Source organism: Choloepus didactylus, chromosome 8 (assembly GCF_015220235.1).
Source record: "Choloepus didactylus isolate mChoDid1 chromosome 8, mChoDid1.pri, whole genome shotgun sequence".
Taxonomy (NCBI): Eukaryota; Metazoa; Chordata; class Mammalia; order Pilosa; family Megalonychidae; genus Choloepus; species Choloepus didactylus.
In genome coordinates, this window is record NC_051314.1 from 33,836,439 (window position 1) to 33,849,296 (window position 12,858).

At 35.0% G+C, this 12,858-nt stretch overlaps 1 protein-coding gene across 2 annotated transcripts in view; it reads left to right on the forward strand.

Moving 5' to 3' along the window:
• NTN4 (netrin 4) overlaps nt 1-4,589 on the forward strand; it is a 131,751-nt gene extending 127,162 nt beyond the window's left edge. For both annotated transcript variants that reach the window (XM_037845091.1, XM_037845090.1), the window contains exon 10: nt 3,144-4,589. In XM_037845091.1, coding sequence (XP_037701019.1) covers nt 3,144-3,280 — 137 coding nt within the window. In that variant the 3' untranslated portion in view covers nt 3,281-4,589. The remainder of the gene's footprint in view (nt 1-3,143) is intronic.
• The last annotated feature ends 8,269 nt before the right edge of the window (nt 4,590-12,858 follow it).

The window sequence follows — 12,858 nt, forward strand, 5'->3', positions numbered from 1 at the left end:
TAAGAAAATTCTGAAACCTTATATGCCAACTTGCTTCCTTTGCTACTTTTTGAAAAGCAGCAATATAATTGGCCATTCTGGCAAATTAATTCATTCCTGCATTCATACATGCATTCACCCATTCATCAGTCATGTATTTTAGAATACTAAGTTCAGCACTAAAGTATCATATTTGCTTTTTATATGGATACAAAATAAGTGTTGTGCCCTCAAAACATGTAATAAAGTATATATCAAAAGCATAGAAATAAGAAAATAAAATGCAAATGCTAATAAAGATGCAGCAGAAAACATCATTTCACAGGCTAATTTTTTATCATGCTCCATAATTTATGGATTTTATCATTTTTATCAGTTTAATTTGTATTTATACTTTAAATTAGTGATAAATTCCTGTAGTACTTATTTTATTTATAGTTTCAAAGTAAATTCATTTAAGATACTAGATTTAACACTGTTTCCTAAAATTCATTTATTGTATTTTTCAAATGAGGATTTTATCTTACAGATGGCATAAACAATATAAAAATATTATATTTTAACTAGTCTATTAATTAATTAGTGAGATTCTTTTACATGCAGAAGCTAAAGTTACCCTTTAAAAAATATAAATACCTTACAATCTTTATACCTCATAATCTTATACTGTGCTCTCTGGTGTTTGAAACCTATGTCATTATTTTCCCTTTTTCTGTTTTTCCCATTATTTGAAAATATCATGGTAGCTATTTTTAAAATTATGATTAGTTTCTTTTAAAAATTTTTAAATAATCCTTTTATTATTTCAGAAGCAATACATGTACATTATAGAAATTTAGGAGAAAATTTCAAATTTCACATTTCTACATTCAGAGATCATTTCTGTTAACACTTTAGTGCATTTCCTTCCAGATCTTTCTCTTTCCATGTGTATACTGCATTTTTTAACCAAATGAAATAATATCTCTGTTCTGCAACCTGCTTTATTTGGTTAATGATCTTTACCCTCGATTTCAGTTTATTTTCATATTATCTAATCTCAGACTATATTCCAATTTTCTGATTCCAAAATATCCCTTACAATTGTTTTGTCCAAGCCAGTATTCAATCCAAGCCCACACACTGTAGCTAGTTTTACAATCTCTCAAATCTCCTTGTTGGTGAAACCAGGCCAAGAGTCCTGTAGGTTTCCCACCTTCAACATGTCTGGTTGCTTCCTTGTGGTGGTGTTCAGCTTGTTCCTTTATCTCTTACATTTCCTGTAAGATCTTTTAAAAAAAACTTGATGGATTCAAGATAAACATTTTGACTAGAATTTATTATAGTATTGTTGCATACTTCATGCTGACTCACATCAGCAGACACATAGTACCTGGTTGACTCACCATCCATGTTGCTAAACTTGATCTCTGGAGTAGGATGCTAACAGTCTGATCCCCACTTTCGGCAGTTTTGTTTTTTTCCTTTTGAGACTAGAAAATAATGGGTATGGCCTTACTTAGTCACTATGCAACCATCCACTTTCATATTAACCATTCTTTAATGGTTTTATCACTGACCATTGAATGATTTGATCAACAATCATCTTTCCCTGAAGCAATAATTTCATTAGGGTTTGAGAAATTATGTTTTTCTAGTTCAATTCCCTTCATTTATTAGCTGACAATCCTCTGTAAAGTAGGACTTCCTCCTGCTGGCCTATAAGGCTACCATGAAATACAGTTCATACTGTAAAGGTGGGATAAATGCTCAGTTCTTTCCCTTTGATTCCCCATTTTCAAAATAACTATTAGTTTTAACAGCTGATCCCAAAAAATGACAAATTAATTTTTCTCTGCCTTTCTCTTTTTTATCACTTTGAAATTATGGCTTTTCATTGATTCGGTGTGTTTCAATACACACAATCAGTATGTTTCTTAGTCTCAAATTATCACAACTTTGACAAATTATAACCCTTCTTGTTAGCTCTTCTGTCCTTCTAAAGTGACCCCCGTTAATCTTTGGTGGCTTCCCCTTTTTTAGCACAAGATGTCCTCTGCTCACCTTGTATCTTGCTACCCTGGATCTGGAATCAGCCATTCTCCAACAAGCCCTGTTTGGTTTGGTTTGGTTTGGTTTGGTTTGGTTTGGTGGTGAGAAATGTTGTTTAGAGACCATAGGTTTTCTGTTCATTACTACTGGGGTGAATTTCTTTCGAGGCCATTTTAGTGAGTGAACAAGAAAATATACTTTTTAAAACCACAAGTTTAAATTGATGTTTTCAATTCAATTTTAACATCTAGTATTTTCATTTAACTTGATTTTTTAAGTTTATGTCTCCTTATCTTCTATTGGAAAATTTTATTTTATTAACATAATTATTTATTTGCTTTATCCTATAATATTAAATAAAACTGTTTCAGAATACCAATACTGATGTCACCACAAACATTACTGAGGGAGATTTTCCTATTTCCTTTTATTGATGTAAAAAGATAGCTGGGACTGTCTCTTCCCTTTTAATATCTTTATGAGCCAAAATTTCTTATTTGAAGCCTGAAAAGAATTTTGAACATAGCACTAAGCCTGGGCAAGCCTCCTTTTTAATGTATGACAAACAAATGTTCTGTATTCCAAAACATACCAACTTTATATAAGAAATAGGTATTATTTTTCATAATCCATAGCTCTCTTGGCAATATGTTTTCCAAAATGGTTGTTTCACTTATATAAAAATCTTACATACATACACTGCCATACAGAGTGAGTCTCCAGGAATCACTGATTTATATCAATGTGTTAAGTGCCCATAGATTCTCACTTATTTACTATAGAGGGTGGTATATTATAGAGCAAGGGTTCTGGAATTAGACAGACCTGAGCTTGAATCAGGTCTAGGAGACACTGAAGACACTGAACCACTTTCTTAACCTTGCTAAGCCTGTTTCCTCATTTGTAAAGCAAGAATAAAAATAATACCTACTTTATAGGGTTATTTTCAACATTAAATGAGATAATGCATATAAAGCATTTAGCACATAATAAATGCTTATTACATGTCAGCTGAAATCGTCTATCACTCCCTATTCCAAGAAGAGAATTGAACCATGAATTTATAAACTGGTGAAGTCACATCCCCCCGTTCAATATGATACCATATAGCCTCTAATTTTGTTCTCTTTTAGGTTTGGAGTACCTTGTAGCAGGACATGAGGATGTAAGAACAGGCAAACTAGTTGTCAATATGAAAAGTTTTGTCCAGCACTGGAAACCATCTCTTGGAAGAAAAGTCATGGATATTTTAAAAAGAAAGTGCAAGTAGCAATAAAGGTGTATAGCACATAATGGCTCTTCTCTATGTGCAAAACACAAACTAAATGGAAAGGAGACCTTGAAAATGAAACTGGATTTTTTTAAGTGCCAAAATGTACAAAAACATTTCAGGGCATGGGCATTGCTAACCTATCTGTTCTGGGCCCATGTTTAAGTACAGTTTTGTTCCAGAAAGAGGAAAGAAAAACCCTTTGCTGATACCTGTTTTTTATGGGACTGATTCTGAAATTCATAACTATGAAGAGTATTTTTAATAACAACCTGATATTTAGCAGTAATTCATCAAGGGCAATCCATCTAACAAGGATCCCCCACCTTCAGATATGCTACTTACCACTGATGTTACTTAAAGTAATTAATGAGATTTTAAGAAATCCCCAACCCTACTATCAGCAAAGGTGTTTCTTAGAAAGAGCCTTCTTTTGCGTATTGTATATGAACTTTGGTCTGTGGGGGTGTTAAATGGAACCTTTCCACATGTATATAGTATTTCCTTGTATAAAGCACTTTATTACCTACCACTTGTTTGGAGACTGTTGTAGACAGAAAGTAAAGAAAGAGTGTGTAAGAAAACCTCCTAAAACAAGCACTGCCATTACATGTGGACAAAAGTGACTACATAAAGCAAGTTGAACTATTTAACTCTGAACACTTGGAGAAAAATATGTGAAGACACAACCTTAAAGGAAAACATGTTTGCATGAAGTCTTAGCTTCAGACTAGAGGTTAGAGTCCACTGATATTGGCCATGATGAAACTTCTTTAAAAACTAAATAAGAAGAGACTTTAAAATAAGAGAAAGGAATCATAAGTGTAGGAGTACACTTGGATAAAGCAGAAATACTTTACATTTTTAAAAAGCTCACTTATTTGTAATGCACTTATATATACTTCAAAAGTTATTGTAGACACAGAATTTATTTTATTTTTGTGTTTGGTATTTAAATCTGAACATCAAAATGGTTTTCTTCCCTGTCTTTATTAACAGTATATGCTCATCATATTTAGCCATTTTTTAACACAATGTGTGTGATAGTTTACCAAATTATAGTTTTTCATTATTATTCATCTTACATACCCATGCATACCCATTCTACATCCAGTTTCTGCTGTACTTGAATATACAAAACATGAACCACAGTGCCATAAGATTAATGTCACACATAAAACATGTATTTCCCTGAGGTCCTGTGGACTTGCAAAAAAAAAAAAAATATATATATATATATATATGTTTTGTTAATTTGTTTTTATATTTCTTATATGTAATAAAGGAATATGATCTGCTTTATGTCTCATTTCTTGATCAACTCTTTCAATGATGCTAAAGATCTCATTCTCTTAATAAGGAAACTCAAATCTAATTTCTTAAATTAAGAAAATCAAACAAGGGCCTGCTATTTCTAAAATGCACTGCATTTTTAAAATAGCAGTTATTTTTTAACTAATTAAAAAAACAATACAAGTTCATTGTAGAAAATACAGAAAAGCCCAACAGGGAAAAGTAACACATATAATCCAACCCTCCTGAGGCTGTTAACAGCTGTTAACATTTTAGTTTCTATGCCTCTAAACTGTTTCCGATGCATACACATACATTTTAAAGAATTGGAATGATACTGTACACACTCTTATGAAAACTGCTTTTTTCACTTTGAAGCATGTCTCTCAGCTTTTTACGTATACTTTATCCTGGCAGGTGGAATGCTATCTACTAGTGTATCTTTTAGAAGCAACTTATAAATCATATTGGCAAGTATATCATACTAAGAAAAATATTTTAAATATATCATATATAGGATTTTCTTGTTTCATTTCAGAATTGCCAAGTTGCCTTCTATTCCATTTCAAGTTATTAAAAATAAATAACTATTACCCACCCATTAAAAAGATGAGTAAAAAAGTGCCTGTTTAAAAATGAGAGAGAGTAGAAGGATGGCCATCATATATTGTTAAGTGAAAAAACAAATTATAGAGCAATATGTATGGCATTAGCCCCCACCCCAAAACACGTGCATAGAACATACATAGTTTCAAAAGGTATGAAAGATAGATTATAGCAGTGTGTGCCCTTGTAGGGGAAAGAAGAAGGGAACGTATCTCTTTTTATTTTATACATATCCGTACTGCTTGACTTTCTTTCACTGATCATGTATACATTTGCAATTTATTTTTTAAAACAAATTTGACTAGTTTTTAAAGTATGTTCAAGTAAAATCATGAGTAATTTTATCTGTTTTAACAAATTGTTGAGTCTCAATATGTCTTCCCAGACCTCTGACTAGATTCTTCCTCAGTTGCTCTTTCAAGCACCTTTTCTGGCAACATTCCAAAAGATAGGTCACAGTTATAATCATCCCTTTAATGTCTTAATTGCCAAATCACCTGCAGCCCTTTCACTTCCGTTTTAGATTTCTTGTAAGCATTGTGTGGCTTCCAAAGTGGAAAAAAAAAAAAAAAAAAAAAGAAAGAAAGAAAGAAAGAAGGAAAAAGAAAAAGAAATCCTGTTTCTCCATTTGTAAAAGTAAACAACGAAAGGGAGTGCGAGGCAGCGTCCTCGCGTCGCCGGCCCGTTCAGTCCTACCGCTGCACTTCTATAGTGTTTTCTCCTCCTTAGCATCTTTCAAAATAGCCATCTTAGTAACAAGGCAACAGTCAAATAAAACTCCCATCTATGGCTTCACATGAACCTGAAGCTTCCTTCAAGAGCTACTCAGAAAGTCTCGTCCCAGGGCTTTTCTCCACATACTCTTGGGTTTTATTAGTCGGCAGATTAGTTATGTAATCTCCACATACCTATCTCTGTAATTTGCTTGAGGTCAGCCCAGTCTTTGCCCTCTCCTTATGTCACTTTCCCTGTAGAGGAATGTTACTAATTTTTAGTATTTGATGCAATGGAAATTCTCCATAATAGGGTAATCTTTTAATAGTGTCCACTGATGAGGTCAAATCTGTGGGGATGTGACCACGAGCCCAAAAGCAGTGTCATCTGCTGTATTAAACAGACAGCAAGACCTATTATGGGTAACACAGTTCTTTAGAACACATAGATATTCTGGGTTCTTGCAAAATGTATCCTTTTCTAAATTTTCAGAGACTTGTCAAGTCTGAAGAGTAGGATAAAGAACCTTGAAAATTCCTTTTGCTGCCCCTTTGCCACTCCCCTGGAATGCCTGACAACAAGGGCTGTGAGCACTACCCCCTGCTGCTGAGTTTTGTCTGAGGCCCCAGGACTGAATTGCTTTTGTGTTCATTGTTTCAATGATAAGCAGTTCCCTAACCTAACTTTATCAAAGAGCCAAAGTTACTCACAACTTATTTCCCACAGTTTGGAAGGAAAATATTTATGAACAACTTCAGTTTTGCAAGGAAGATTGGCATAATAAAAATGGAATAGAGGCAAAGGGTTATGCCTTGCATTACTGATTTTTTTTTTAAGTCTCTCAGAAAATGATTTGTTTGAGAATACTTTTTTAAAAAATGATGCCCCTTGTCCCTCTTTCTTTCCCCTTTCACTAAAGGAATTTAAATATTACTCTCCTTTTGAGAAGTAATTACCGACTGAGTTTGAAACCTACAATTTTTTTCAAGTTTCAAATTCCCAGATTTTATTATTAGCCAGTTCATATATGCTGAATAACTAAAAAAGCAGAATGCTAGTCATGGAAAAGAAAGAAATATGCACTGGGACAGATATTTCCAAAATGTGAGATATGTGTTCTGTTAAGGGAGGGTGTTTTTTGGTAAATGCTAAATACATCTTTAGTTTCTAAATATATAGTCACAGGTAGGTGATCATGTTCCAAAGTTTGATCATTAGTAATAATTTATAAATTCAAAACTATCAGTGCTTATTAGGAATGATCAAATCAAATCACTCATCTGAACAAGGAGGGAATGGCAGTCAGGCAGGGAATCTTGCTTCAAAGAAAGGAAAAAAACAAACATTCAGTGCATTTTCACAGTATGAGTAAAATGTCTGCCCAGAAACCCCCTAGACACATCCTTCTCAGTCAGCCATCACCAAGGAATTGAAACTTTGTGAATAAAAAATAAGAGAGATAACAACAATAGCAAACAATAATTCCAAATTTACTATGAGCTAGGCACTTTTTACTAAGTGCTTTACATGTGTTATTCTCATTTGAGCCCCCAATCACCCCTGAAGTAAGTGCTATTATTATCTCCATTTCCCAGATGAAGAAACTAAGGCACAAAGAAACTAAGTAAATTGTCCATAGATACTCAGCTAATAATTGCCAGCCTGGATTTGAATCCAAGCATCCTGACTTCCGGAGTTCATATTTCACCCACTAAAAGAGGGATTCTGGCATTCAAAAAAGAGTCTATGTTGCTATAACTAGAAGTTAATAATAGAGGGGTATATAGGGGGAAAATGTACCTATTGCAAACTAGGTACTACAGTTAGTAATATTTTAATATTCCTTCATCAACAGTAACAAATGTACTATTCCAATACTATGAGTCAATAATGGAGTGGGGGAGTTAGGGGTATGGGAAGATTTGAGTTTTCTTTTTTATCTTTATTTCTTTTCTGGAGTAAAGAAAATGTTCTAAAATTGAAAAAAAAAAATTGTGGTGATGAATGTATATCTATATAATGGTACCATGAACAATTGATTGTACTCTTTGGATGATTGTATAGTTTATGAATAATCTCAATAAAATTCAATTTTAAAAAAATTCTATAAACTTAAAGAAAAAAAAAGAGTCTATGTGAGGTGAGAATAACTGCACCATTTTCCCCACTGACTGCCTCTTCTGGATCATAGTTGAGAGATGAGCACTGAAGGACAGCATTTCCCGTTTTCTATTCCCATACTCCAAATTCTAACATATCCCATTATTCCACTCTGCAATTACATCCTTTTTCTACTACCTTTATCACTGTTATATTGCCATCAGGACAATACTACTTACGATAATTCATCTCAAGATGAAATGATGAGCCCCCCTTTCTACCTCTTAGTCCGGTTTTCTAAATCCATTTAGGCATAAAGTCTGCTTTTGCATTTATCAATAATGACCTTGAACGAGCTAGTGTGAAATTCAATAGCATTTCAAATCCATTCTTTCAGCTCTGACTTTTGCTGTATACTGCAATTCTTCTTGCAAGATGAATGAGAAGGGGTTACACCCAGAGAGACACAAGGAAACAGGAAAAAATAGGGTTGCACTTTGTCAACCAAGGAGAGAAAGCAAGAGGCAGGAAACAAGGGATAAACATAGAAGAGAATAAAGGAAAGCAACAGCTAGAAAAGAAACCAAGTGGTTTGTTCTAGTAACAATAAACAAAATATTTCAAAGTAGAATACATTAAGTTAATCAATTCTTCCATTGCTAGATACTGTGATTTATGTGAGATATTTCCAAATATTTATTACCAAAATTTTCCATCCGACTCTCTCTGTTAGTTGTGTTTGAGTAGCCGGAAAACCTATAGAAGATAAGCAATACAGAAACCTTAGGTATTGGTAATTAGGAAATGAGGAAACCAATTAATTTGCTATATACTGAAATAGAATTTTTAACTTATCGTTTAGAGTACATAGCCAATAAAATAATTAATATCAGTCAGCATTGCCTAAGAGTCTTTTTCAATATACATGCTCATTTTAATAATGGTTATCACTTGTGTATTTCTTTTGTGCCAGGCACTGTACTAAATTTTACATGGATTATCTCTCAGATCTCACATAAATAACCTTGTGAAATAGGTGCCATTATTGGACCAGAGGAGTTTAGTTTGTCCAAGGTCACAAAGCTAGTAAATAGCAGAGCTAGGATTTGAACTATGATCTACTTTCCTCTAGAATCCATACATTTAACCTCTATGCTCTACTGAAACCTGTAAACCGATAATTTTTAAATAGTATTCATAAAAATTAGCATACATATTTGTTAAAATGCAGAATCCCGGCCCCCTACCTCAGAGAGTCTGTTTCAGAATATCTGGGTGGGGACAAAAGAAGGATATTTTAATAAGGACCAATAGTGATTCAGATATAGGTGGTCTGCAGACAAGACTTTGAAAAGCACTGTTCTACACACTTTTAGAAGATCCATAACAAGTAGTTCATTAGTTATGTTTCTGTAAATGTATCTCTCTTTGGTCATAAATGTATTTGGCTTTCATCACAAATGTTATTTTACGAATAACAGAATTATTAGTACTGTACTGTTACAGTTACCCAAAAACTGAAGTGGTGGAGAAGAGGAATTCAAAGGATATCCCTAAAGCAGTCATGTCCCCTAGTTCCTCATGTGGTCAAAAGAATTGTGAAGTACCTAAATGTGTCTTTGATATCTAATACCTAAATCCACTTTGGCCAATCTCCTCCCAGGAGCCCATTGCCTTCATACTACTCAGAGTCCCTACTAAGATGCCACAGAAGACTCTAAGCCCCCAACTTTTCCTCCAACCTTAAAAAATCTACTTACTTGTCGAGAAGTTAGTCTTGACCAAAAGATTGATTGATTGATTGATCGATAAGATAAAACAAACCATTCTAATGAGTTACTTTCCCCCTCTCCTCTTCCCTTCTTCCCCCTAACACAATGCTTTATTGACCCAAGTAAACCATGCATGTCTGCAGAAAGCTTTTAATGGATAATCCTAATCATGAGAATTTCAGGCACTGGTGGCAGGCCAGTAGAGGAGATATTTTGGGTCAGATTGCATTTCAATGCCTCATAAATCAAGCTGCTCAAGCAGCTTCCTAATTTCCCTTTAGGCAGTGCCAGTCCTGCTCACACACTCAATTTTACCCCACTTAGAGGCTTGAGAAGTAAGAAGAAAGGTGAAAAAGAAGTGGCATCAGGAGAGAAAGGCATGGAAGCTGCCTAACTTTTTTATCCTCCCTTAGAAACAAGGATTCAAGCTGCAAATAAAACAGTAATAATCCACACAGACTTCACATTTTCCTTTCCCATTCCTGTAAACAAAAATAAAATCTGGGACAATATTTTCCTTGATAGGTATGGGGAGAAAAATCTAGGAAATGTACACAATTTGCTTCACAGCAAAGAGATTTCCTTAATGTCAGAAACAGTTACGCACACATGTGCAACACACATACACTCTCCACTCTCTTACACATGAAGACCTGCCGGGCAGTGACTTTCAGCAACCTAGAGAGCTTTCGATAACAGTTGAGAATCCACAACTGGATATTTTTATCAATGTGTTCTATACCTCTGATAAATGTTATACTCATATATTTAAATTGTCTAATAAGTTTGTAGCAAAAATACAGTGAACACATTTGTTTTTGGGTTTTAACACAGTGTTTACTAAATTTGCATCCTCCAAATTTTTACAGCTTTCACCAAATGCCTCAAGCAAGAAGATTAAATTTAGCAAACACCCCCAGATATTATCCTACTAGGATTGGGTAAAGGCCATTTGAGTAGTTTTAAAGCCTCATATTAACCATAGTTGATTTTTCAGGGTTCCTGTTCCAACCATTATGAAATGTGTTTCCTTTTTTAGACAGAAAATAAACAGCACACTTGTGAAAACAAAACAATAAATACCTTACAACATGAAGAGTGCTTTATAATGTATTTTTGTGGAAGTAAATATGTGCTTGCCCTAACTCTCCCAATGATTAGGTGGTAAATCCCTTACTGAAGCAACATGGTTTGAGGATGCATAGGGGTATGACCAAAATTTCTGGAGTACCAAATACCATCACAATCATTATCACAATTAATCCTCCTTTTGAAGGCGTATGCCATTTTACAGATAAAGAATTTGGAATTAAGAGGAGTAAAGTAAACTTGCCCAGGGCCACACAGCTAGTAACCACCAAAGCCAAGTACTCAAAATTGGGGTCTGCCTGACTCCAACTCCCATGCTCCTTCAACTACATAATACTGCTTTAAGCTCTTTTCTCAACAGAATTTGTTGGATTGTAGATCTTCATTCATTAATTTAACAGATATTTCTTAAGATCTTCCAATGTAGTAAATAATGTTCTAGGCCCTAGGGATATACCAGTGAACAAAACAAAATCCTTACTTTCATGGAGTTTATATTCTAGTGGGGAAGGACCTTCAGAAAATAGCAAAATTAATCTCTGCTCTTTCTCCACATTGTAGAGGTTAGTTGTAAGTACTGATTAATGCCCTACATAATTTAAGAAAATTATTCTTTTCCAGCACTAAAGGGAAAATTCAATACAATAGACTCCATCATCTTAGTTGTATTGAACAGCGTTTTTCCCCAGATGATTTGAAAGTAACAAATGACAAAATTCTTCAAAGTGGAAAGCTGTTTTAATTGGATAGTGACCACAAAGCAAAAGGTTTTTGACTAAAGTTTTACACTTTATGTAAATGCCTGGAGGGAAGCAGCAGAAGTCTTCCTCCCACTGCCCATTATGGAGCTGACAAGGTTCTGCTCCATGCTCGTTAATTTTCCTGTTGGCTTTAAGGATTTACAACAGGTCTGCCTGACACCCATGTGTGAGGAAACAGGATTCCCTGCTTGTACAAGCTGTGGAGCATCAGCTGGCTGCACTCTCTATCAGCCTGCTAGGGGCTGGACTATTCACATCACCGTAGCTTCAGAAGATTCACTTGTTTCTGTGAGAAATAACAGTGACCATAATAGAAAAAAGAAACTCTAAGCATTCTTTCAAGCTGTTGGGAAGTTCCAGCACATTCCAGCTGCAAAAGAATTCAAGTCCTTCCACTCACGTCAAAGCTCCACCACCAGCCATGTGTACTTTGTACATTTAATAGATAAAGCCTAGTAATTATAAATTCTCTCCCTGCCTTATTTGCCATGAACCACAAGCTGCTGCTATAGGGAGATCAACCTTGGGTTTAGTGAACTGTCGCCAGGCTTGGACAATGACAGATTTCAGAAGTTTGAAGATTTTCAACATTAAGCAGTGCTATTCTTGAGCACTGAGCCAATCAGTCATGATCTGGAGATTTGTGCAGAATGTTTATTTCTTAAGCTTCAGAAGTCCACATTCATGACTAAATGCTGTCATAAGGAAAAGTCTTCAGTCCTTTCAGGGACAGTGTGCCAGTTTGGATGCATTATGTGCCCCAAAACGCCATGTTCTTTAGTGCAATCTTGTGGGGCAGATGTATTTAGTCTTGATTAGGTTAGAACCTTTGGATTAGGTTGTTTCCATGGAGATGTGACCCACCCCACTGGGTAATACCTTTGATAAGATTATTCCCATGGAGGTGTGACCCCGCTCATTCAGCATAGGTCTTAATTAAATCACTGGAGCCATATAAAAGAGCTGGCAAACAGAAGGACCTCAGAGCAGCTGCAGCTTAGAGAGGTATTTGGAGATGGCCATTGAAAGCAGATTTTTGCTGATGCTTTGCTCCGAAGAAGCTAAGAGAGGATAAAACACTCAAGAGCAACATTTTGAAGAATGCACAGGAGTTGAGAGAGGAGCTGGAACACAATCTGGGATCAGCAGACGCCAGCCACCTGCCTTCCCAGCTAACAGAGGTTTTCCGGATGCCATTGGCCTTCCTTCGGTGAAGGTATACTTGTGTTGATGCCTTAATTTG